Raw genomic sequence first — 26,987 nt, 5'->3', positions numbered from 1 at the left:
CTCCCGGCTCAGACAGCTGTGGACTGTTTGATGCTGTGGAAGCTGACACGGGTTGGGGAGGTGGGGATGGACATGGCCCGAGCCACGCGGGCGCGGATGGAGTGCTTGTCCTGCCATCGGTGCCACCGCTTCCGTACAGCTGATCGGACCTGGGGGTGTGAGACAGAGGAAGGGACATTTAGTCACCACACAGCTGTCCAAAGTTACTCGGAGGCACCTGTGGCTGCAGATGTGCCTGGAGCTGGAGGTAAAGCACCAACTCTGATCAGCAAATGCCTTTAGCTGGGGAATTGGGTGCCAGCACCCTCCAAGCCCTGTGGAGGGACAAAGCATCAGCTTGTGTCTGCTTGCAAGGAAGGGTGTAGAGACCCCAAGCATCCCCCAGCCCTCAGGTGCTCACCTCGCTGTTCAGGAAGCAGTAGAAGACAGAGACAAAGAAACCCTGGAAGGAGACAAGCAGCAGAGTCACCACAGAGCCATGACCAGCAGGCACCCCCAGGCTCAGGAGCTTTGGAACAACCCTGGGGTTTGGGGATGTCTGGTTTTGGGAGGGGACAAAAGCAGGGTGAGGCATCACCACATCCCTTGGTGGGGGGACTGGGAAGGAAGCTAATGCTGAGGACCATACCTGGAAGGACTCCAGAAAGGAGTTGAAGTAGATGAATACAATCCTGGAGATCTCATCCTCCCCTGGGTTGACAAAGAACAGCATGTAGGTGATTCCCAGCAAGGGCAGCAGAACCAACGTAGCCTTGACTGCTTTTCTGGGGAGAAAACATGGACCTGAGCTGCTGCAGTGCAGCCCTGGGCACAAGAACCCTCCCAATCCCACTCCCAGCACCAGCATGGCGGGGACTGGTCTGACTGGGTCTGGGGACACTAGTGATCAGGGGAGAATGGAGCAGAGTTGAGTTTTTTTCCAATGTGATCCCCAAGTGACTGGGCTGGTTTGAGCACAGGGCACCTTCTGTGGTTTCTCCATCCAGAAAAGGGCAGCGGATAGTGGAGGCCTGACCTTGAGCTGGCATGAAATGATTGCTTGGCTGATCTAAGGCTCGATTAAAAAGGAATTAAGGAGGGTAAAATAAATCACACCCTTCAACGTAGGTTTATGAAAAACCTATCCCGGCTAATTAATTTGATATCTTTTCTTGATGAGATTACAAGTGTGGTTTGTGAAAAGTAACAGTGCTGGTACTATTAGCTGGGATGGAGGAACGATCAGGGCTTGGCTTCTCGTTTGTTTGGATTAAGGGACAAGAACAATGCCAAGTCAACACTTTCTGCTTAAAAAATCTCGTTAATGGACAGATTCCAATATTAGCTGAAAACAGGGAAAGTCATCCCTGGCAGGTCTGGGATGGGCAGGGATGGGGCCTGGGACCTGCGTGACATTGTTGACCTGGAGGAGAGCCACGGCCAGACACAACCTGGCAGGTGGCACAGAGGAGCTGGAAATAACTGAGGACACAAGCATCTTCAGGCTGGCAAACCACGGGACAGCTCATGCACCCAGGGGAACAGCCACAGTAGCAGGAGATCCATCAGCTTTCACCAAAAGCCATTGTCTAAGGTAAGCAGGAACCCTCCAGGGATGTCCCTTACCTGGTTTAAGCAGGACTGCACAGCTTATAACCTACCAAACTCTCCAGGTTTTTCCCATCCCACAAAACATTCCTGGGAAATTAAAATGTTCTTCTACCCAAAGGTGAAAAACCTTCCCTGCCAAAAATCAGGAAAATACTGCAAAACCAAAAGTCTCTCAAAATTGTTGTCTGAGGCCAACCAGCCTATTTCAATAGCCTCCATCTTTGTTCACCCCAAGCTGAACCGTTCATCCCAGCTCAATACTCCATGATGAGGAAAGCTGGCATTTCCCAATAGCAGCATCTGAATTTTTCCATTCTCAGCTGAAAAGTCACCCCCCACCCCAAACCTGCTTCTCTTGATGCATCACACAGCAAGATTCCCCGATTCCTGCCCAGAAAAATGATCCAGAGAGAAGCACTGACAAAGATCAAGGTGTCTTCTCCTGTTCCAGGTACTTCGGAATGCTGCTCTAACCTTTCATGTCCCAAGCTGTCTGCAAAATATTCCGCAGCAGGGAAGAGTTAAATCTTCCTGACATATGCTGCTGAGAGCATTGCCTTCTCCTTGCAGCCTCACGAGGAGGTGTTTGAGGTGGCATCGATTCATTACTCCTTCCTTGCCCTTTGCTTTGCTGCCAAGTGGTGATTTAATTCTCACCTCCATACTAGGATTTGCAGCTCCAAGGCCGGTGAGCTGATCAGGTCCCACCAGAACAGGCTTTTACAAAGAGATTCAGCTCCCAACAGCTCCCTTCAAAGGTAGATCCAGCAGATCCATGTTCTCCATTGCAAAGCTCTCACTGGCCAGGGTTTTTCAACAAGCCCAGATGTGATGGACGTCTGTCTCCAAAAAGCATTTGAAGTGTTCTTAGATGTCTCCCCATGCACCCATCCTCTTGATACTTGGCTGATGGGGCTGTTCCTATCTCCCCTAGTCATGCTAACACAGTTTCTAGGTCTGCTTTCTACAAGGTCACTCACACTCTTACCTGTACTGGATCGTCTCTGACGTGGTTGAAGCTCGGAGCTTCGTCATTAGGATTCGGACAATGTTGAACAGAAAGATGAAGTTGATCTGGAAGGAAGAGGGCACCTGCTTAGCGTCTGCTCCCTCAACATTTCCTCAGCAGAGGCAACGGGCTGGGCCAGGGGAGATGGGAATGCTTCCTCTTGAACCTCATCTACTGCCTTCCATGGAACAGGACATCTGCATTTATCATCTTTAAAGCACTTTAGCAATTAGATTTAGGGATTTGTTCAAGGAAGCAGGACAGCAGAGCACACCAGGAGATTGGCAAGGAGGGGCAAGCATTACAGAAAGGGCTGAAGGTGAAAAAGTTGGAAGAGGAGGAGGAATATGAGGTGACTCAAGGGATTTTGGGCTGCCACCACAGCAAGGAGCTTCTTGGCCACTCTCCCAACTGCCAAACCACTACTGAGGGTACGGGAAGGCAGCACTGGGAGCTGAACACAATTGACACAAATTAGAAGTGGCCTGGCTACCTGATGGGCTGAGAAATGAGAAGCAGGCTCAATTTTTCAGCGACGCCGGTTGGTGCCGATGATTAGTGCTTCCTCGTGTTTTCTCAGCATTGGGCAAGGAGGGAGGAAAAGCTGTGGGACCTTGTGCACAGTTTTCCTCCTACCAACACAGGTTGGACCCTGGCACTGCTGCTTATGACTTGCCACCTCTGCTCCTCTCTGTCCCTTCCAGAAAGGGTAAAGTCCCAGGAAAATATGGTCTGTACGACCCCTGGTTCAAGCATCACTGCTCAGCCAAGGGCCAAGAGCAAAATGATGTGGATCATGGAATGGGGTTGAGGTCCCCAGGCTGCTGCAAATGCTTGGCAAAGCATCCACCTGCACCCAAATAGTGCCAGGGTAGGGATGGAGGGACTTACTGATGCACGTGGGAACATCCCTATTGGAGTGAGGTCTCCAGGTTCCCTTTCTAGCCCATCCCAAGCCAGCAGGATCTGTGCACGCTGCTTCTCATCATGGCTTTAGGTGCCCAAATCTGCTCAAGGTGCAGTTTGGGTGCAGGGAGTTGGGATTGAAGGGCAAGCTCATTGCTGCTGTGGGGCAGCACAGCCAGCTGCAATGGGGCAATGCTGAAGGAGAGGGTGAGACCCCATTCAGGAGCACCCATATCCCACATGCTGATGGGAAGAACCCTATATTAGGCAAAGAAGGTCACTTTGCTCTTACCAGAAGCACCAGGATCATGGGACCTTGGTAAATGTAGTCAGTATAAACTCCTGCTCGCTTCCCAAACCAGCACCTGTAATGCAAGGACAAGTGGTGTCAGGGACATCTGGTGTTGGGGACAAGCCTGAAGTGTGAGTGACCTGGATTTACTCCTGTCCTTTCACTGTAAGTCACTGTCCACAGGGAGAAAACACTACAACTTCAACTGCTGTAGCCACTATGGAAGAACTTCCCAGGAACCCACTACATGGAGGTGCAGGGGGGGGTGTGAGGGTGTTTATGGGCCCCGTATGGATGTGGGAACTGGTCACTCTAGGACGAGCAGGGACAACCTTACACAGAGGGTTGGCTCTGTCCCTAGCAAACCCTGTGGGAGCTCACACATGTGTATTTGTGTCCTGGGAGCGCCTGGTTGGGTTTTGTTAAATCCATGCTGTGTGTGTGTGTATAGCGTAGGGCTGCTGAAGTCAGGGGGTAAAACTAGCACCGAAAAACAAGACAAGCTGCCATTCACCTACACAGGCTCCTTTTACCTTCCCAGTCTGTGTGATGAGCTCTCAGATCCCTGTTAAGTCCTCCATTAGCAAGTCTCCGTGAAAATGACTCAGGTGGTGGTAGCTTCTATCTCTGCTGGTAGATTAAATCCCAGCTCCATTTAACAAACACATTGTAGGAGCTCTGGCTTAATCTTGTCTTTTCCTCCTTAAAAAAAAAATCTCATTTGCTCTTTGAAGAGCAAAATGCAGCAGCAGGCAGCTGCAGGCAGAAAGCCTAAAGGTGGGATAAAAGAAGGAATGGAAGAATATTGTCTTTTTTTTTTCCTTCCATCCTTTCCATGGGCCTTGGGTCATCCCTTCCAGGCAGGATCTGTGCCTGCCACAGCCCCTGGCACAACTAATCTTGGGGGAATTGGGATAGAAAAGAGAATGGGGAATGAGAACGATCCGACTCACTTCTCGTTGTCGTAGTACAGCTTCCCGATGGCCCAGGCAAGGATGATGGGAAAGGGGATACCTGCAGATGAACACACAGATGAGTCTCAGGGGTGCAATGTTACTACAAAATTATCTTGTAACAGAGATTTTCCTCACACAGGGCAAACCATTGGCCATGGAAATCCCATCCTCCTGCTCCTGGCAGCCTTTGTGCAGCTATTTGGGTACAAGAAGAGCTAGAGCAGAGGATGGAGGTGGGCATCACCCATCACTAAAACCTTGGGTAGCCAGTGGGTGAAGGGGAAATCCTGGTACTTACACCATCCAATGCAGATGAACATCCACTTGCGGAGCTTGTCTGTGGAGTAGGTGAGCACAATGGCCGTGTGCAGGTAGCAGCCCTCACCAAACATCCAGAAAAAGTTGGTGACGTGGAAGTAATTGTAGGCAGCAGTGACCAAGCGGCACCAGACCTGCAGAGGGGGTTAGGAGGAGACATAGAGTGTGAAGAGCAGAGTTCTGTGTTACAGTGGTGAAACTGATGCACTGAGCAACACAAACCCCAGTAGACCAGTTGAACCCACATTTCTCCTAAGTCTGTGTTGTCCACCAACCACCAGGCAGCCCTATTTAGGCCCTCAAGCTGCTTTTATGGGCTGATATCTAGGATTCTCAAACTTCCCACACACCCCAGCCATGCACAGCCAGGCTCAGACCAGCTGCCTGGCAAAGCTGCACCTACCACGTTGCTCTCGTGCACCTCTGGGTTCATTGTGAGCTGCACCACGAACCACGTGGCATTGCGTAGGATGAAGGCTGTGATCAGGTTCCAGTGGATGATGTTCCTCAGGCACCGGATGCTCCTGGAGAAGCAAGGACAAGAGACCATCAGAGCATAGTGGGTGTCTTGGGAGCTGGCCATGTGCGGGCTGGGGGACAGGGGTATTTGTGGAGCTGAATGTCTTTGTTGGGACCCCAGGGGTGAGCTTCTGGGACCATGCCCTTGCTAAGGTGGGCAGAATCAAGGCCAGGAGGTGGAAGGCACCAAGGAGAAGCCTCTGCCTCCATAACCCACTGCTTTAAAAAAACAGCAGGAGGAAAATAACCCTGAGATAGGCACGATCCCTCCAGACTGGAGAGCAATGGCCGTGGAGGAAGATACAGCAAAACACAGGGGCTGGGTCCATCCCCAGCCTGAGGGATGACCTCCCTGAGCTCATTCCCCCAGCAGCAGCACAGCAGCAGGTCAGGTCACTCACCGCAGGCGCATGAAGAGCACAAAGGCAACGAGAAGGGCCCCTAGCGAGACACAGTGCCCCAGGTAGTTGATGATGACGGCGATGTGGTAGTGCAGCTTGCTCTTCTTCTGGTGGGGGGAGATGGGCAGGTGGTCAGCAGCAGCCCCAAGTACCACCACAAACCCAACTCCTCCACCACATCATCTCCAAAAGCTGCACTGCAAAATTTGGGTCCTTTCTCAGAAAGCAACTGAAGCCCACCTAGTGCAGGACAGTGGAGATGGGGCTGGAACAAGACATGGCTGGTTGGATGGATGGAGCTAAAGTGGACAGGAGAGGCATCAAGCTGGCCTTGCAAAGGGCTCAGGCATTTCATATCCTACCCATCCCAGGGCTGCTGCCCCTACATCACCCCTGCTCAGCGCTGGGACATCCCCAACCCCTCATCTGGGGAAATCTTGCTGCAATTCATCCCAGCTCACTGGCAATGTGACATCTAATGTCTCAGTTCATTCCCCATTGCCCTGGGGGCAGCTGGGATGAAGTTGGGCAGAAGGAGCAGGGGATCTTGGGAAGGTGTGAGTGATAATTAAATTAATTGATTGTTCCTGCTGTTAGGCACTCATCCAACCTGTGAATTAGCAATTAACCGAGTGAGAAAACCATTCCTGGCAAGAGATATCAGCATCTTAAATACCAGAGATGGTTATCAACTGCAAATGAACAGCCTGTATCTCTTCTCCTCTGCTCCAAGGGGTCACTTGACCTACTCAGGGGCTTGTAATTCTTGGTGTCCATTTTTTAAATCCCTTTCAGCTTCCTAAACATCTCCTTTATTTCATTGCCAGTGGGAAGGGATGGGGTTTACACTGAGTGCTGGTGTCAGGAGGGAGCTGGAGGAAGGTGATGGGGCTGGAGGAAGGTGATGGGGCTGGAGGGCATGCTGATCTGCACCCAGCAGCCCTGGGGCCAGGAGACCTCACACTGCAAATCCTCTTGGATTTTTAACATGGAAGGAAACAGGCATGGCTTTATTTTTTGGCAGGGAATGGAAATGCAAATCAAGAAGAGGGTCATATATGCCGCACGCAACCTTATATCTTGGATGCTGCTGCACACCCAGCCCGCAGCTCCCTTGGGCCATCCCTGACCTGGATGTTGTTGCCCTTTCAAAACTCCATTGTCTGTCCCTCACCCTCCTGCCAAGAGCCTTGTGGTGGTGCTACCAAGGTCTTACCTCTTCGCTGAGGATCTCCTGGCACTGGGAATAGTTGACCCGCGCTGCCCAGCTCCCGTTAGCGAGGCACTCCCTGTAGCCATTATCTGAAAGATAATGCCCATCAAAGGGTTAACGGTACATGGGGATAGGCACAAAGATGTGACCTGATGACCAATGCAGGGGACACTGGCATCAAGTCAGTAGTATCTTTTTCTTTGAAGCCAACTCAGATGCTGCCTTGGTGGCACTTGCGGGACCAAAATCCCCAGAACATTTCAGACCTTCTCAAGGGCTTTGGGTCTGCACCAGCTCTGCCCCTTGGTGCTGGGGGACCCTGGCACCTCCCACCACTGAGATGCAATGGGACCAGCATGAGTTCAACTCCTCGTTTCCCCTCCTCTGTGCCATTTGCTTGAGCCATCACATGCCATCCTGCTGCAAGGGCAGTGTGAAGTTTTCACTTCTCTCCCTGCGTTAGGAGCTTTCTTTGCCTCCCAGCAAGGATGGAGAACGGCGAGGCTAATTGGGAAGGAATGGCCACGACAGCCCAGAGCAGTCTCTGATTGACATCAGCATAGGGGTGATGCCAACACTGGGGTGATGCTGGGCTTCTGCTATGAACAGGAGAGACCGTGAGCCTCATCAGGGCGATGGGATGGGACAGGGGTGGGGATGGCTCGAGTATGGATTAATGCAAAGAGACTCCTGCAACGGCATGAGAGGCCCCACAAAGCAGGAGCCATATGCATGTGATCTTCCACTGCGGCCAAAAGGTCTGGGAGAGAAAAATTGATGTTTTCTGCAGGAACAAAGATGTTTCTTTCATCAAAAGGAACACTTGGGTGGTCAGAAGCTCAACCTTGTGCTAGGAATGGCTTTAGGCACTTTTCAAGTGCTTTCACTTTGTCCTCTGCTCTCAGCACATTGTCAGCAGTGACAATGCTGTTACTCGTGCCAGGAGGGGATGAGCTGCAAGGTCCCCCAGTCCTTACTCAGCTGGGGGTTGCAGACCTCTGTGCCACCTCCAACAGCAGAGCAGGCTCACTCCTCTTCCCTTCTCCCCAAGATGTGGACTTCAGCCCTTTTCTCCTTCATGGGGATATGTCCAAGAGGACTTGCTTGTAAAGCTGCTGCTGTGAAACCACCTTCCCTGAAATTTGGGATATGAGAGCTTTTTTTTTCTTTTTTGGTGGACAGATCCCACAGAGCCCTCCAACGAGCTCTGCACCCAAAGATGTATTGTCACTCGTGCCCCCACAGCCCATGATGCACATGGCTCTCTGAACTCCCCCATCTCACGTCTACCATGTCCCCACCAGTGTTGTTTATCTTACTCGTGGTGTTGTACCGCACGCCGTAGAAATATTCGGGGCAGGGGCGAGCCACCAGCTGTCCCACTGCGCTCCGGGGCCAACATGTGCCGATCAGGTCTACTGAGGCATTGCACTGGAGACCTGTGGGGAAGGAGGATAGAGAGTTAATGAAGGTCTCTAGGCCACCATGGGCCACCTCCAGGCTGTTGAAGGATCAAGGTTTGCCCAGAGAGCTGGGGCTGCAGTCCTGGCTGAGCTGATGGGTCACTGCAAGCTCAGCCCATGGAAGAACCTCATGGTAGCCACCAAAGAGGGTCTGTGCCAAGACTCCCCAAGGGCTGGTTGATCCATCCTGGCCATGACTATTGCCCTAGTCCTGTCTGAACACCTGGGTTAAGTCCAGTTCTGGCACAAACCTGGCTTTCTGATCCAGCTTCCAAAGTTAGTTTGGGGTTCCCTGGCTCTGGTTCTCTAGCCCTGCTTCTTCCTTCAACCATGACTTTGGCAACCAGCAGTAAGTCAGATTTTCCCTTTCCCAGAGGTGATTCCAGCCTGGTGCTGGTGGGACACTCCCCAGAGCTCTTCCAACACTCTCATACCTCTTGGCTGCAAGCTCTCCTTCCTAGCCATTCCTGTTGGTCTCTTCCAGCCTTTCATGGGAAGAAAACTCCAAGCCTGCTGCTGCTATTTCAGATTTCAAGCAGGACTTGTGTGCTTTTCCCAGCTACACAAGTGTGCTAATGTAGGCATTAGGTAGGCCAGATTGCAGGCTTTTTTCTGTGTAATTTGTATATATTTAGAACATGTACTGTAGCTAAATATGTCCTAGCTACATCTCAAAGAGAGATGTGAGAAGCACAACGGCTGTAATATACAGATAATCCAATCCCCGACAGGCAGCAGATGGATGGGCAGTGGACCTTGGAAGTGGGAGAATTCAGTGGGTACCACTCCTGGGTACCAGAGATGTTTGTGTTGCTGGCACAGAGACAGACATTGCCATGTGATTCTGTGATTCCCTGGGGCAAAACACCCCAATTCACAGCTCTCTGGGTGTGAGAACACCACGGTTGGTTCCTCTCCACCCAGACTCCATGGTTGTTATCTCAATGCCTTTCCTGAGACTTCCTATGGATAGAGCTGGCTAAGAAGCGACTGAACAAAAAAAAAACAAACAAAAAAATATTTAAATATTTTGTTATTAGTATGATGAAAGTTTTCATGGGGGAATATTTGCTTTCATTGATTAGCTGAGAAATGACTCCTTGGTTTCTTGGGATGTTCTCAGAGCAAATTTTCAAGGGTTTTCTTCAAATATCTTTGCAAGGGAGAACAACTTCCAAGCACATGCGCTGGGGAAGCATCAGAGTGTGGCGAGTGTTACCTTCTGCCTTCTGTAGCTTGTAGTGAGAAATTAATTTTAACAATGACCTTTGCCTTTAGCTTTGCTAATGTGTATGGTTGCTGTGGTAACCTTCACTTTAATTTAACTGTTTTAAGCCTGTATTTCTTAGGAAACAAGGTGGCATTTAATCACCTGTAGTGTGTGTGTCTGTGCTTATCTGCATCCATTAGCATTTGTTGAGCTCCGTAGTTGTTTTGACCCAAATTTGTCAGAGAAATAGAGGGTCAGAGAAAAAGAAGTCCCTGTTTAAAATTTTATAATAATATGCATCGAGGTAGAGAAAAGAGAAGTGGTAATTGCTTCAACTAAGGACAAAGTCAAATTAGAAGTTCTCTCCCTGTTAGCTACCTGGGAATCCACTCAGGTGACAAGCCACATGAATATGTGGAATAAGAAAAGCTTCACTTGGAATAAGCCAACATTGGAAAATGGGACTTGTACAGTGTTAGTTCCCAGAGCAGCTCATGCAATCATTGAAAACTCTCCCTGTGACCAGTGGAGCTGAGCACAAACTTCATTTTCTCCCCATCCCCTCCTGCCTCAGTTTCCCTCCTGCAGGCCAGGGACTGTTCTGGGGCACAGATACAGACTGTTCAGGGAGAACAAGCAGGAAGACTCAGCAATTAAAAGTCAGCAGAGCCAGAGAGCGGCGGCAACATTACTCTCCATCAGTAAATTAAAACCACAGCAATACCACTAATAACCAAACCCATGATAAATTCACAGAAATGATGTGGTCAGACAAAGGTGGCATCATCCTGTTATACATCTGCTCAAGTATGGGTTTAATATTTCCACTTTTCTCCAGGGCACTTGATCTAATGCTGTTTGGCATTCCCATTGAAGTGCTATGGCCAGCCACTTGATGACAAACCAAGTGGATGGGTCTTGAGGTCCCACCACAGCAGAGATGTGGGGTGAAGGTGGAGCAACGTCACCAGGAGCTCAGTCCCCACCTCGTCCCATAGGTCATGGTTGTGATGTGGGGTGACATTGGGGTTCAGGGGCTACTGTGGGGTGAGCAGAGGTCAGGCTCAGCCAGGCTGTAGGAAGCTCCTGGGACTTCACCCTGTGCACAGCAGGCTTTGCCCCAGCACTGCTGTAGGCATCATTTCAAGGTCTGTCCCATCAGTTTTTAATCTAGTGGGTGGCTGGAACATTTTTCCCAGGCTCACACTGAGAACTGCTTGATGAAGAAAAGCTGCAGAAAGCAGATGTTGATCTTTCTGCTCTTCTCCAGCATCTAGGGAACAACAACAGCAAAAAAGTCTGCTGAGGAAGAGTTAAGTAAAAGAGTGAAGTCAAAGAGTGCCATGGGGGCTTGGATGTCCCCTCTGCCCAGCATGACTGTCTGCTCCAGCTGCTCCCCAGCGGCACGTGGCTCCCAGCATTTAGAGCACTGTTCAGCATGGAAATTATATGTATCACTGCTAAATGCTTTCATATATGTTTTGAGTCCCGTTTGTTTGCAGGGGGATTATTCTCCTAGGTTCTGCAGATGTCTACTCCAGCTTTCTCAGCACTGTTGGCTGCGCAGACACAGCTTTGGTCTTTGCAGCTTTACAGTAAGAAAGGTCAATGAATTTCCTACCTGCACCCAATCCCTCCGATTTGGGTCACTCCCACACTAAAACACGGTGTTGAGGAGGAGTTGATCCTGCTTTGAGACCAGGAACGTGCCACTGGGGAAGTCACTCAAATCCCTTCTCACCCTATTTCCTTCAGGTTGTGCTGCTTTGAAGCAATATAAAGCATTTCCTTTCTTCTGACGAAAAAAAGTGCCTGTCCAGGGACTTCCACTGAGACAACTGTATCACAATAACTGTCTTGAGATAACTATAACAATATCCCTCCTGTTTATATAAAACATCCTTCTCCAACCTGCTTCCACTACTGATGGAGGCCCCTCCAAGCTGAAGCCACTCAGCTGGGTGAAGCCTGGCAGGGTAAAGCTCTCCACTCCCAGCTAATCTGCCAAAGATTTTGAGCAAATTTAAAGAGGATGGAGCATGTTTATCCTGGCCAGCACCACCAGATGTGTGACCACAGTGCTCTTGAGCAGATGCCAGGAGATCTGAAGTGTTATTGTACCATCAAACCATTGCTAGGATGGTATGAAGAGAAGTAAAGTGAAGGTTGTGCTGATATAAACGTGTTCTCAGCCCACACCAGGCAAAGCTTTCCACCAGTGCAGCATCCCAGAGACCCTACGGCTGCTGGAAGGGTGAAGCCTCTCTCCCCTTGTGCAGTGCAAAGGGATCAAGAGAGACAATGGAAATCTGAATCACAGGTTCATTCCCATGGTTGGGAGTGATGGGGTTATTCATCTAAGGCATCTCAGGAGGCTGAGGAACAGCTGAAAGGTGTTAGCTCATATCTCTACCTGTCCCGAGCTCTTACTCAACCACAATTATCTCTGTCCATCCCTGATGTCCCCAGTGACTGCGTTGCTGCTGCCGCTGCCTCTCAAGCAGGCTGAAGCCTTGAGAACGTCCCTGCTGCAGCATTTGCATTTGGTAATCAAGGCTTCACCTCTGCATTTAATCAAAATTTATTCACCATAGCCAGTGCGCAAGAAGGTCACTTGTCCCTCCTGGGCAGCTCCACCACACTGGTGGAGCAGAAGGAGCCATTTCACACCTTCTTGCCCCAAAGGAAGGGCTATTGGGGGATGCTCTTATTGAAGGCTCTCATGGGCCAAGGAGGGGTGGCTCAATCCCAACTGTGGAGCCACTCAAGTGCTGAATGCTGGAGTAACACCTTGAGGCATTGAGGGAAATGGCACTGGGGTTCAATTTATATTAACACGGGGATGAAATTGGGGTGGTGGAGCTGCTTGGCTTCCCTCTGAGCCAGGCTTGGGTGCTCAATATGGCTGGGAGCAACAGTAGTTGTCTCAAAATCCCTAGATCCTTGCTCATACCCTACCTCCAGCACTGCTTTCAGTGGAGTTGGTTGTTTCTATTTATCTTTATAAGAGTCCAGTCCTTAAAAAAATCCCCAGAGTCTTCCCAAAAATTCAAGTTCCATGATCCTCAATGTAAAATAATTACACAGGCTAATTAAGCATTATGATAGCAAAGTGTCTTTGTAATGATTTTTTGGCTTGTTGCTATTCACCATCATTGACTGTCCCCTTGGGTCTTTGCTGCTATTCTGGAGAAGAATAAATAGGAGGCATCAAATCTAGCTTCTGCCATTGGTATTTGATGCATCTGCTCAATGTCGTCATTTAAGACTGATCCATGTACAGCTTCTGTGGAGCATATATATTTATTGAATATATAATGTAGTGGGTTGGGTTTGGGGTATATCTTGTTCTCCTGATCTGACCCATAGGGTGGTTGGAGTTGTGTTGTTACCAAGTGTAGCAGCAAGTGGTTTATTCCCTGATATTGGCTGGGCTTTGCTGGTGGGTGAGCAAAGAACTTGCTGGCAGAGTTTTCCTAGCAAAGGCTTCTTGTTTGGCTACAACTGAAGAGAGTAGCTGGCAACGATTTTATTGCATCCAGTCCAAAGTACAGTTTAACTGCCGTAGCTGCTGCTCACGCTGAGATGTGCTGGGACACTGGTTCCTACCAGAAAACCTCATCACCTTCTTCCCTCCTCTACAATAAAATCTATGAATATAAGCAAGTTTCTATTGACATCCCTGTTTCCTAGATGATGGCGCAGAATGGATTTATCAATACTAATATACAGTTAAAACACTATGATTTTTCATATAGTTGAGTTCACATTTTTTGTTTCCCAAATGTGCTCTGGTGTCACTGCTCTCCCTCAGTGCTCAATCCCTGCCAGGACTCATTGCTGCCTCTTTAGCCCCTGCTCAGCTCCTTTATCAGTATTTCTGTCTTGGTGGGAGAGATGCCAGTGAGGCTGAAGGGAAAAGAGACACTGATGGTGTTAATTTGACCTTTATGAATTTAAATTCCAGTCTCTCCGCAGGGGAGTCAGGAAGTGAGTGAAATGGCAGCGGCAGGAGAAGGGACTGCTGGAGCAGCGTCAGCGGTTTGGGGAGCTGAAGCTGGAGCGGGGGGAAAGTCTCTTGGTCAATCTGTCACCGGCTGTGAAATGTGTTTCCAAACCTGTCTGATAAAGTGCCTGCGAAGGAAATGCTCTCATCACTCGCTGCTCTCCTCTGCTTCTCAGCCACAGGCTTTTCCTATATCTGGACCAACTTGATTTGCTCGATTTAAATGCAAAGCTAAGCTCCCTTCCCCTCCTTGAAAAAGCCTCCAGTTAAAAAAAGAAAAAAAAGAAAAAAAGAAAAAAAAGACATTTCTCTCATTTCTCTTCAGTTCTGCCTAGCTTTGTTGTCATTTTCCTTTGCTTAAGGTGAACTTGCAGCGGGAGAAAATGTTTCCTAGGAAGGAATCAGCTGTGCTTCCCCCTCTCTCCTGAGCACATGCACTGCACTGAGGATAACAATTTATTGTGATAGCAGTTTAACAGCTTAAAGGAGTGAATCGTGCAGCCAGGACCAGCCGGGACTATTAGCAATCAGGATGCAGCTCCTTGGGCTGATCCAAACTTGAATGCTATGAATGACAAAACAACCCCCTCAGCGCTGCGAGCTCACTCTGCTCGAGTGCATTCTGCTGGGTGGCTGGAAAAGGCTCATCTATTAATTAGGAAGAGGTTTTCCCTTCTGCTCAGATTCCCCCTTCCTTCCCCGGGGAAGTGCCCCGATGGGAAGAGGTCCTGCAGCTGCAAGGGGATGCTTTGTCCCAGTGGGTGACAGGACCTTGTCCCTTTCTGATGGTCTTCATTGCAGGGCGAGGTGAGAAGCAGCTGTGCAGAGACCCCAGGGAGCTGAAATCATCAGGAAGACAAATTTGTGGTCTGAGGCAATCTGTAGGTTGGGAGCCCCTGGCACAGGCACCTATCCACCCTGGACCAGGCACCCTGATCCTCACTGCATTCCTTTTCAAGCCTAATCTGGGAATTTCTTGGCTTCCAGATGTTTGGAGATGCAGCTCACCCAACTTTCCTAATACACCACATTGACCTCACGTCCAGCCTGATGAGATTTCTACCTGGAGGAGAAAATATTCAGTGCTGCTGAGGAAAGCAGCCTTTCTGATGGAGTGGCGAATTGTGCGTGGATGTCTGTGTGTCTCAGCACTGGCCAGAATCTGGGGCTCATCGAGAGGTATTTTTGACACATACCTAAAATATCAGGTTGGGCGATCACACCTCTGCACGGAGAATGAATCCCAAGGGACATTGCCCTGCATTGGGGGCAGTGTGTTTAGAGGAAGATGGGTAAATCAGTGCTGGTAGGAGGGCAGGACAAGGGAGCTCTGTGGGGCTCAGCTGCTCTGCTTCCTGAAATGAGGGTTCACTTGCAATGCCTGCACCCCATGAGCCTGGTGAGCATCACCCTGGGTCTGTCTCCATCACACTGCTGTGATGAGCAGAGACCTTTCCAGCTCAGTGCATGTGCCTCAAAGAGTGCTGGTACCCTGGTGATATCACTGTCCAGTCATGCATCCTCATTAAAAAGTGTGACATTAAATAACGAAGGGACTGGTGACTTGGGAGAAGAGGAGAGCTCATGCTGGGCTGGTTTTCGGAGGAGGGATGCTGCATGTGGACATGAGGCAGGGTCCCTCTGTGCATCCAACGGATGCCCAGCCGAGCTGCTTGCTGGAGGGCCGCTGGACTCATGTTATTGGCATGTGCCATTTCCCAAGGGTTATGCAGACGTGAACAAATTAAGTCTCACGGCCTCGCTGCAATTCTCATTAGCGTCATCCAAACAACTCCCCATGTCAAACAGCCTCAAAACAAAGTTTCCAGTTTTGTAAATAACTCTCCCTAGGAACTGTTGCCTGAATCAAGCACAGCTTAAATGGACCCCAAGGATGAGGGCTGGCGCTGAGCTCCACTTACCAAGCAGCAGACACAAGACAATTAGTTTCATCTCCATCCCTTGTTCTAAGCCCCCTGCTTGAGCTGGAAGCGGCTCTCACATGCGCCTGCCCCATCCCAAACTAATGAGATAGTCAGGGATGACAGGTTGGATGCATGGAGGCCCTGGAGATTTCACAGATCTGAAGCCTGGCACGTTGTGTTCCCCTGTCCCAGGGTGATGGGCACTGATGGGCACTAAATCCTACTTGGGTTCACACTAATAAATCCCTACCCAGCAAAGGCCATTCATTGCAGAAAGCAGCACGCACTGCTTGAGGGTGGTGGCAGTTGTAGGACATTTCCATCAGCAAAGCCATGGCAGAAATTCCCCCCCCTCTCTGCCCTCTCCCCTGGGCTCAGAAGGTCCCAGCAGTGGGTGGCAAAGGCCATGAGCTGGGCACGAGGAGGCTCTGAGACCTGCCTGATACCCTGGGTCGTGCCACCAGCTGGTCCATGCATGGCAAGAGAGCCCTGCGGTGCTTGGCCAGTGCTTCTATGGGTCAGAGCCCACAGAGCTGAACACATGTTGCACCAGGGGATGTGAGTAAGAAAACCAATGCCATTTATCACAGCCTAACATGGTCAAGGACAAACACCTTGCCAAGCAGAGTGAGGAAACCTTCAGGAAGCAAAGCACATGAGTGATGACCAGGTTTCTCATCTGGTCCAGGCCAGAAACACACAGGCCTTTCCATTTCCACTGGCAGCCTTGCTCTCTCTTGGCTTTCTGTCTCCGTTTCTTGGGCTGGGGATGCTCCTTGCAAGGCTGTGGTGGCCTGGGCTTGGTTAGGCACTGAGTCAGCTGGTGCCAAGCTGTAATTTTTTAAGAAGGAGTTTTTAATGCTGCTGTTAGGAGAGGGTGGTGGGCAACCATCCATCAGTGCCGAGTCTCTGAGGCCATCCATCACCCTGATGGGGAGAGCTGCTCTGAGCAGAGGGGCTGGGGTAAGCCGGGCAATTTCTTGGTGCCTGTTCTGATCTTCATTCAACTGTAAGAAAACAAACTCAGCAGCATCCCTGAGCTGGAGAGGACTTTTCTCCTTGTCCCTGTGAGCTCCTCTCCACTCCCTCAGCCACCTTTTCTCCCCCAAAACCTGTCACTGAACCAGACCTGTCACTGCTGAAATGACATCCAAGTCATGTCTTGAATGTAGGCTAAAAGCCAGTTTTGGCACAAACGCATCTTGGGCCTGACCTGGTTGGATGGAAACCTGTGTATGGATGGGTGTTGAGTAGGAATGAGCTGTCCATGACCCTGTGGGTCTCACCCAGCTTGGCTGAGCCAGCCCTGGCCATGGCCATGTCCCCAGGAGCTCCTCGTGGTTGGTGGCCTCCCAAAGTGCTCAATGGCACACATCTAGGAGCGCTGGGGCACAGAGGGTGGCCAGGCCCTGAGCACATGATGGCCACACTGCACTGGTGCCATGGTCTCTGCAGAAAGCCACAACCTCCAGTTGTCACCCCTGGGCAGGGGCGTGGCAGACGGGGGTGGACAAGTGTCCTGGTGTCCCTGGGCATGGTAGAGAACTGGCAGCATGAGAGCAGGGGCTGGGCAGATGTCTCTTTGCCCACCTCCCCCTAGAGCCCAGTCCAAGAGATATTTATTTTCTCTATTTTTAGCTCTCCTGAGCTCTACATCTTCTACCTGCCTCAACTGTCACCCTGCAAAGAGGCTGCAAGAGCAGCCAGCACGGGGCTGTAACACCTCAGCACATCCCACCTCCCCCCAAAAAAGAGCCAAGCAGCTGCAGATCAGCCCAGAGACACCCCCCTACACCCTCTTCCAGCCACCCCTACCACTGGAGTCCCCTGGGGATGCCTGCGGTGGGCTGGGGACGTGGGACACTCACCCGTGTGGTTGGTGACGGGTGGCAGGCTCTCACAGTACTGCTCTTGGATGGAGGCTGCAACTGGGCTGTCCCAGAGGAGAATCGCCTGCATGAGGAGAGAGCAGATCACGGCAGGTTACATGTGCAATAAGCAGCTTCCCCAGCTCCCACTCCCTCCATGGACACAGCTGTGGTTGGGTCAGATCTGAGCTTGTCCATGTCTTGGTGGATGTGACCCTCCCAAAGCTGCATGATGGACACATACCCATTTGCAGGATGGTTTTCCCAGCCCAGAGAAGCTGAGCTGATCCAGCCTGGGGCTGTGGGACTGATGCTCTCTGCTCTGTTTCCCACCCACCCATCCTCTCTTGCCCCAGATATCCCTCTCAGCAAACCACACTTCAGCCTTGCACAGCCCTTGCCAGGTCACGGAGCTTCTGCTGTTTAGCAATTTAATCAACACTTTTAGTTTTAGCATCTTTGCATCCTGCGAGCAGACAGGGGAAACATGATGAGCCTGACATCACGCTCACATTTTCAATACCTTATTAAAATCGCAGCCTTGTAAGCTGTCAGTGGGAAGATGTTAATACACGTCCTTAGGGAGATCTGATCCACAGCCAACCGGATCTGGCTAAAGCCTGTTTTCAGGAGAAAGACTTTTCTGCAAACAGCAACATTCCCATTGAGGATGGTCAGACCCTGGCCCAGGTTGGCCAGAGAAGCTGTGGCTGCTCCTCCCTGGAAGTGTTGAAGGCCAGGTTGGATGAGGCTTTGAGCAACCTGGTCTAGTGGAAGGTGTCCCTGCTGCTGGCAGGGGGGTTGGGACTGGATGAGCTTTAAGGTCCCTTCCAACCCAAACCATTCTATGGTTCTATGATTGCTTTGGGAAGCATTGACCAGGATCTATCCCATCCCTTCTCCAGAGCAGCTCCCAGGTGGTTCGGCAGCTCTGCTGCAAGTGGAAACCATTGACTGCATGGGGAGCTATTTTGGAAAAGCTACTATTGAATTATTGTGCTTTTGCAGAAGTTTGGGGAAAAACTAAAACCAAGGAAAGCAATTGCAAGAGGAAGATGTCAGAGGGACAGTGCAGACCCAAGGCTCACTAGGGAGGCAGATGGGCGAAGGAGGGGACCTGCTGTTTTGCAAAACACACAGATTTCTCCCAGAGCAGCTGCACACTTTCTCCTCTGGCTCAGAGATGGGTGACACGGTGACGTGGGCTAATTCCCTCTGCTCAGGGGGCGAATGCCAACGGTGGATGAGGCTGAGCTTCACTTCTCTCACCCCAAGCCTGCCCTGCAAGGACTCACCAGACCCCTTGGAGGAAAGCTCACTGCTGATTGATTGAAGGACAGAGTCATGCCCCGAGATACAAACCCCCACAGATCCCTTGGGAAACTCAGACCGGAGCCTGGAGCCGGGAGAAGCTGCAGCCTCCTCGGCTTTCAGGCAAGCTTGGACATCATCCTGTGCTGAGCCAATACAACAAACAACAACCTCCACCTTCCCCACTGGCCAGGCTGGTCCCTAGTGCCTGATCTCCCTTCCCAAGTGCCATTTACCTTCAAAAATGCTCTGGGGAGGGAGAAGACAGTCCCCCTCTTGCTCTTTAGCTGTATAAACACTGGCTGCTCTTGCTGGCACACCCAGCAATCCCCTGCGCCTTACCAAAGCATTAGCAGGATTTATTCAGACACAGAGACAAGCTCAGCACCCACTTTCTCTTTTCCAAACAACTATTTACTGCCTTGGGAAGCTGGTTTTGACAGCAAGAGAGATGTCAGGCAGACATATAAATGGAGCCGAGAATAGCTTCCTTGTTATGACTGCTCCAGATGGCACAGGGGATCCAACAGCAAAACCCTGCACTGAGCATGGGCACTGCATGGACCTCCTGTTGTCCAGGTCCTACAGGAGCTGGACACCTCCTGGGTCTCTTTCCTGAAAAGCTGAGATGAACCAAACTCCAGACATGGGGTAAGTGAGGTGTAGCAGGGTCGTTTCCCCTCTGCGTTGATACCCACAGCTGGTGCCTGCTGGACCTGGTGGCTCTTTGCACGGGTGGCTGGGACAAAAGAATTCCTCTCAAAAGGGGTTGGGATAGTTTGCCTACCTGAGCAGGCTCTCCAGTGTTAATTGGATGGGTTTCTCTTAATCGCAGCTTGCTCCAGCCTGGCAGTGCCTGTTCTCCTTCCAAACACAGGGAGAGGTCTTGGCACTGAGCAGCAACATGGACCATGCTACAGCTAGAAGGGGGTATGGATGTATTGCAGTCCCTGGCTCTTAGCAGGTTTTGTAAATGAACTGAAACAGCTATAGAAAGAAGAAAGAAAGGGAAAAAAGCTTCCCCAGAACACAACAAACCCTTACAGCTTTTTACCAGGCTCTGGGTCTTGTCTCATAGAATCACAGAATGGTTTGGATTGGAAGGGACCTTAAAACTCATCCAGTTCCAACCCCCCTGCCATCAGCAGGGACACCTTCCACTAGACCAGGTTGCTCAAAACCTCATCCAACCTGGCCTTGAACACTTCCAGGGAGGGGTCTCACTGCAATGTGGCCAATGCTCTTGACAGAGACAGAGGTTTTTTCCCCACTCCCGTCAGCCCCAGCTAGAGGGGGATAAGTTGGGGATGGTGGCAGCTGCAGTGGATTTGCAGAAGCCAAAAGCATCCTGATCTGGTAGCCGGATGGTCGGGCTCTGGTCTGTTTTGGCCTCTGCAGGTTATTTTAACCCCTCCCCAAGTTTTGCAGAGAGAACAGGTCAAAGCTCTGTCCTTGAAGAGCTTTGCCTGACAAAGCATCGCTGCCATAAGATGCCACATGGTGCCCAGCAGGTCCCAGCCTGGCCGGGCTGGAGCCAAGCACACCTCAACAGCCCCAAAACAGCAGTGGGTCATGCTCGGGCCAGAGAGGATCCGTGTCGCTCTGCCTTCCCAGCCCTGCTATGACATAGGCTATGGCAAATGATGCTCTGCAGTGAAGATCACCTCAGTGACCTCTCTCAGACTGCCAAAATCCTGGAGAGCTTCAGCTGAGCATTCAGCTGCATGGGAAAGAAAAGCAATCTGCTTTTCTAGAGGCAGCTGCTTTGTGCAGAGGTCTCGGTCAGCCCAGGGAGTTGCTCCCATGGGGATGATGGTTCTGCTGGGAGTTGTACGAACCCCATGAGGCCCCACCCTGGCAGCAGCTTCTCCTCCATTGGGATCCACCAATAGTTCCACTGACGTTGCCTCAGCATCTGCCCAGCTCGCTTCTAGGCTCTGCTAAGGTCTCTGTTTTACACACAGGGAGTCATGGCCACAGATGATGATGGGACTGGGTTGACCTTGGACCTCGTGGAGCAGCACGGTCCTTCTTTTCACCCCCACATTTCCTGCAGCAGGACCAGCCAGCCAAACCAGTCATGGAGTCCCAGAATTGCCTAGATTGGAAAAGACCTTTAATCTTTAACCAACACTTAACCAATCATTAACCCAGCACTGACAAGTCCCCAACTAACCCATGTCCCTCAGCACTATGTCTACACGACTCTTCAACCCCTCCAGGGTTGGGGACTCCACCACTGGCCTGGGCAACCCCTTCCAATGCCTCAGAACCCTTTCAGCAAAGAAATTCTTCCTCACATCCAACCTCAACTGTCCTTGGCACAATTTGAGGCCATTTCCTCTTGTCCTGTCACTTCTTACTTGGTTGCACAGACCTTGCTGCACAGCTCAGACACCAAAACCTGCCACTGCTCCAGTGTTAACTGCATCCGTCACATGGCAAACACCAGCTGCAGATGGTGTCCCACCACCCACCAAGTCAAGGTTGTTCCAGAAGGGAAACTGAGGCACTGGGTACTGCCTGCCTAAGGTTGCTCAGGCTGTGCTGCACCACATGGGACAGGTCATTCCTATCCAGACCCACCAGCCCCATCCTGATGCAATATCACTGGCTATTTCAGAGCCAGTCCCTGTGACCATGAGGGACACAGGGTGGCAGATCCCCAGAGCCAGGAGATGCAGCACAGTGGGCTATGACAATGTCAGCTCTTTGGCATGAGGAGGCTGGGGGTCTCACTGCTGGTATGAGTGTGAGCAACAAAATCACACACACACACATGGCATCAGCCTCGGTGACCTGCCACTGACCTAGCAGCAAAATTCAATTAACAACAATTAGGAATTAATGTTCCCCTGCAGTGCCTTCCCTCTCCAAAGCAATCCACAGAGATTAATTAATATATTCACATCCAAGTCAAACATCAACCCCATGACACCGTACTACCCAGAGATGGGCTTGTCCCCCCTCGATATCTTATTGCCTCAAGCAGGATCAGATCTGGGTGGCAGGAGGGGCTGACAGCTCTGAGCAGTGAGATAGATGGCTCGTCACCTAATTAACAATCTAAGATGGGGCTTGGGTTTTCCACTGCCCACAGGGCTGTAATTGGAGAGGGGAGCAATTAGCGGGATGAAGCAGTTGGAACCAGTGGCTTTGCACAAAGCTGGAGAGGTCAGTGGATGGATGATGATGGCCACTGAGACCCACCAGGACGGGTGGTCAACACCAGCCACCCTGGAATCATCCTTGCTGTAGGGACCTTTCTCATCCATTGGTTCTACTCCTCGGCTTGGCTGGGCTTGCTGCCCCCTGAGACATCTGATGTGGAAGAAGAAAGACCTCCTGGGACACAGGGGCAGAGGAAGGGCTGAGCCCAATCTCTCTGCCTTAGAGCTTCGCTGAGTTCCCCAGTGTGTCAGGCTGGGATCAAACCTGCTGTTGGCCCTGAGCCTGCAGAAAAAGGTGCCAGACTTTGGGTGTTAAATACAGTGAATGTTAAAAGAGCTGGATGCCAACCTCGGATGGCAGAGCAACATCAGCGGCGCTGGAAGGGAGGGCACGGAGCAGCGTGTCTTGCCAACGCTGCAGCCATAGGCTGGAGGTGGCTTTGAGAAGCCTGATCAAAAGAGCTGCTCCCTCAAATGTGCTTGGAGGTGGCCGGGGTGCCTCCAGTCCCCACTGCCCTCCGCCTTCACTCCCCTGGGGAGGTTCCATTTGCCCTTCTCTCCTCTGTCTTCCAGGCACCATCTTCTGCAACTGGTGAGCTTCTTACCACCTCCACCTTGAGGGCTTTTATTTGGATAAGTCCCATCCCCAGTCCAAGCCATGAATGAAACCCTCAGGGAGCATCTGGTCCATGAAGGACACCCTCTACACCCCCCTGCCTTAGCCCTGACAGTGACCTGCTCTGCTATTCCCTGGGCTCAATGCTTCTCCAAGACCCTCACTTTCCTAACAAAAGCCCCGTTGCTCCTTCACTTGTTTTCGTGCAAAGCCACATCAGAAGCCCTGCTAGCGTCAAGGCATCAAGGCAAAGGGCAGGAGAGCAGAATGAGGCTCAAAGCAAGAACCATGGGGGGATTTTCTCTCACTGATATTACTCAGGGGGGAAGAACAGTCAGTGAGAACATCTCCATCTGGCATTAAAACCTGTGAATTTATGAATTTAGCCCTATTAGAGGGCCAGCCCCTGGTGTGTGTTGACAGAGGCTTTGGTGTGAGTATTTATTCTGTTTGGAGTCTCTCTGAGCGTGCTGGATGCAGATCGTAACAAAAGAATATCAATCAGGGCTAAATGAATGCCCTATAAATCCTGACTTATGAGCAATTAAAGGTTTTCCTGGATTAAGCTCTGGTTTCTCCCGCTTGCCATAAATAATTCTGACTTCATTTATCTATCAAAAGGGGCACGGGGACAGGTGAAAAAAAGAATAATAGCATTCAGATATTGGAAGCTAAAGGCACAAACATGCTGGGGAAGGGGACATCATGTGAATTAAAGTGGCTCCTGTGGCATCTGGATTTGCCAGAGCAAAGGCTGCTGAAGAAGAGTTGGGGTGATGGACACAAGCCCAGGGGAGGGCTGTTTCTCTAAGGTGGTTGTATTAAAATCTCCTGCAGCATGTACATGTGGAACCCATGTGCATTCACAGATAATTTTCCCTTTGGGGTTGGAGATTTGTTTTCCCCAGCAGCCTCCCAAGACCCACATCTCACCTGCCCCAAGACCCACATCTCACCTGCCCCAAGCTCACCTGCCCCAAGCTCCCTCCTTCACCCATCACTTTTTTAGGGTCATACCCTGGGCTGAACATCCACCATTTAATTCACCTATGATTTTCCTCCAGTTTATCTGCATCCACAGCTCCAGACATCTTGGCCACACCAAAGCTGCATCTGCCATTGCCTTTTCAGGGTGAATAGTACAAGATTTCAGGGTGGAAGAGGGACTGTGATCTGCAAAAGGCCAAGACCCTTTGCCCTCTGCCATCTGAATGGAGGTGATTGCTTCTGGGTGACTCACTGAGAAAGTAGGACACTCTGGAGAGAAGGAGGGTCTCTTCTATTAGTTCCAAATACAGTCAGGGAAAAAAGGAAAAACAACAGATGGGTCTCTGGGTACGTTATAGCATCTTCAGAAAGAGCCACCCGCTCATGAGTGACAGCTCTCAAGTGTCGGACAAGAGCTCCTGGGCTCTGTTTGTTGAGGTAACCCCACACTAATGATTTGTGCTTTGCTTTGGATCCAAAAATACTGTGCTCCAAGATAAAACCACTGATGCAACCTCTCTAAACGCTGCAGACTCAGACCTCAGCTTGAGTTTGAGTTCTGGGCCAGCCCTGTGAAGGATTTCTGGTGAGCAGAGCTCTATTTCAGGGCAGGGGTGAGCTGTGCAGGCTATTCTCATCCTATTTCTAAGTTTTCTTCCTATGGCAAGAAAACAGCTATTCTGGGTGTGCCATTTCCATTCACTCCTTCACTGGAGATGTGAAACCACGAGGATGATTTCATACACACTGAATCAACGCCGGCTTTTAAGGAAAGCAAGGACTGGAAGAGATCCCCACGGTCAGCACGTCCTGCTACTGCAGCTCTGTGTCTTACACAAGGATTTGAGCAACAAAAGGGTAGGGGGCTGGTTTTGGGGCTTATTGTTGCTGCTGCTGATCAAGAGAGAGGGGAAACTACCCCACCTCCAGCATCCAACTCTGTTTTTTTTTTTCATAAAATGTTTTTGCAAACGGTTTTATCAGCCCCCAAAATGTCATGTGTTCCCGGCAAAGCTGCAGGTGAACTGTTTCTTTTTAATCACTTGTTTAGTTTGCTTAAATGACTTGCAAGGTGCCAGAGAACATTTTACAGCAAGTTTGGCTGCCTCTTTCCTGATCTGTCTGTCCAGCCCCTCAAGGGATGTCTACTCAGCAAGGCAAGCTGGATAAATTAATGCTAAACCAGAACTGCTGGCCAGATGCATGGGGAACACCTTAACTGGGGATCCATGGGCTGCAAAAATGTGCCCAAGCAGAGGAGATTCACCCTGCTGAGCTCTCCATTGGAGCTGGACTGCTGCAGGTCTCTGCATGTGCAGGCTGGATGCTGCTGTGGGTGTGCCTGGCTGCACGGACACGCTCTCTTAAGGCTGAGGTTTCATGGTCCTTTAGCCCATGGTGTCCCCAGGAGAAGGTTGGGATTCTGCTGGAATAAGGTCTGACTTTTGTACGCATCTATTTATAAGAAAAAATAGATAGTTCGACTGCCAAGGGGTGTTTTGTAGATTGGGTGTTTCCTTTTGGAGCTGGTTGGGAGACACTTCTCTTTGCTTGGACTGGTTTTTTGTGAACCCCTCCTGGTTCCATCCCCAGCAAAAGGGAGGTTTTGCTCTCAAACTCTGGAGCTTTTTGAAGATTTCACCCCAAGTCTTCACAAGGACACCATCCTCAGGGAACACCTAGGGATGGCTGGGGAAACACTCAAGCCTGAGAAGATTTAGCAGAGGATGGGAGCTGTGTCTTAGCAGCTTTGGGCTTTTTTTTCTGACTACTTTTTGCTCACACAGCAGCTATCAGGAGTTATCATGCTCGCTTAGCTGTCCCCATCTCATACCCTGCCCCTATTGCACTGGGCCTGTGGCTTTGCCAACGGTGTCACCACGTATTGGCCAAGGAGGACCTGAGCTGTGGGGAAGAGATCCCGCCCTGTATCACCTTAATTTCTTACATTGGAACCCAACAGAACCTGAACTGGGGAATATAACCCCAAAAGAGCTTCAATAAATACAAATCCAATAAAACAGGATTAGAGGTTCTGCAGTTATAGGAGAAATCAGCTGCTCAGAAGAGGAACTTTGAAAAGCAACACCAACTTGGCAAGGAGGTCACTTGGTGCACATCAGCTCTTCTCATCGCTTAGGTGAGAACTTTCCTATCCCAAAGGTGCAGCTCAATACTCCTCCTCACTCTCACTGCTGGTGATGTACAGTGAGAAACCAGCCCATGGGTACAAACTGCAACTGTGCTAACGGGAAGGGCTGACCCTCCCGCTTCTTCTGCCTTTTTAACTCTGCAGTCACAGAGCCACCAAGACAGCATTTCACAGAGACCCAGGCAATTTTATTTTTTTGTCTTTTAACCCTCTCTGACACAGAGGTTTAATCAAAAACCTGATCATTTTGTTTAACTACCTACATAGGTTTGTTCAAATAATATTCAAGATTTAATCGGAAACCTTTTTGTCCCTTCCTTTCCCCAGGGCTTGGGATTTCAATATGCTTTGAGCTGGGAATAATCCCCTTCCTGATGAGCCCTTGGGGAGGAGGAATATTGCTTCTGACAAAGCATTTGCATTTTGTGCAGAGCTGCAAAATTAGCAGCGGCTACAATTCCACAGCAAGAAATTTAGAGAGGAAAGTCTTGTGCCTTGCGGGTAGGGGGAAAAGGAGTGGTTTCTTTAGAAAATCAATTAAGGGGGATACAATTAGGCATTGCAGTTGTGTTATCCCCATCCATCACACCCCCAGAGCAGCCACCCCCTCCCAGCAGCTGGAGGGAAACTGGTGACAGCTGGTTTAACTGGGAAGTGCAAGGTAGGGAGATGCTGGGAGACCTGGCTGCAAGTCGTCCCCCCACCTCTTTAAAGATCCTTTCAGTGACTCCAGCCCCTTCCCCACTAATTTTTGGGCATCGTAAGCTCTTGCCAAGCCTCGACTGGAGGAATTCTCCAGAGGGCCCTTTGTGTCACGGTTTCTCCTTTTTACTTTTCCCTTCCTTCCAAAGAAATGGAAAAGTAACTGCGGAGAAAGCGAGGGGGGTGGAGGGGTGATGGGGAGGAAGGCAGGAGGGTCCTTCTGGGAGAAGAGGATTTAAAAGCATCTTACCTGGAGGAGGAAGAGGAGGAGGAGGAAGGCAGGGGGTGGGCTGGGCACCATCCTTAGCTCCCGCTGTGCCCAGCTGGCCGGGGCATGGCTGGCAGCGGTCCCGCTCCCGCTGGGCTCCTTCTG

General features: G+C 50.5%; 1 protein-coding gene across 1 annotated transcript; it reads right to left on the bottom strand.

Annotated features, from left to right (window-relative positions):
• On the bottom strand, positions 1-26,987 carry CRHR1 (corticotropin releasing hormone receptor 1). The gene is made up of 13 exons (XM_010170569.1): positions 26,865-26,987; positions 17,677-17,761; positions 8,524-8,643; positions 7,208-7,293; positions 5,992-6,098; positions 5,475-5,595; positions 5,052-5,205; positions 4,751-4,811; positions 3,798-3,870; positions 2,579-2,664; positions 629-764; positions 401-442; positions 1-149 (listed from the first exon to the last, which is right to left on the bottom strand). The coding sequence occupies exons 1-13, from the start codon at positions 26,913-26,915 to the stop codon at positions 9-11; spliced, it is 1,263 nt and encodes a 420-aa protein (XP_010168871.1). The 5' UTR covers positions 26,916-26,987; the 3' UTR covers positions 1-8.

Source organism: Antrostomus carolinensis, unplaced genomic scaffold (genome assembly GCF_000700745.2).
Source record: "Antrostomus carolinensis isolate BGI_N321 unplaced genomic scaffold, ASM70074v2 scaffold43726, whole genome shotgun sequence".
NCBI classification, from domain to species: domain Eukaryota; kingdom Metazoa; phylum Chordata; class Aves; order Caprimulgiformes; family Caprimulgidae; genus Antrostomus; species Antrostomus carolinensis.
The sequence above is the reverse complement of the archived record's forward strand: the minus strand, read 5'-3'. Positions and strand labels throughout refer to the sequence as shown.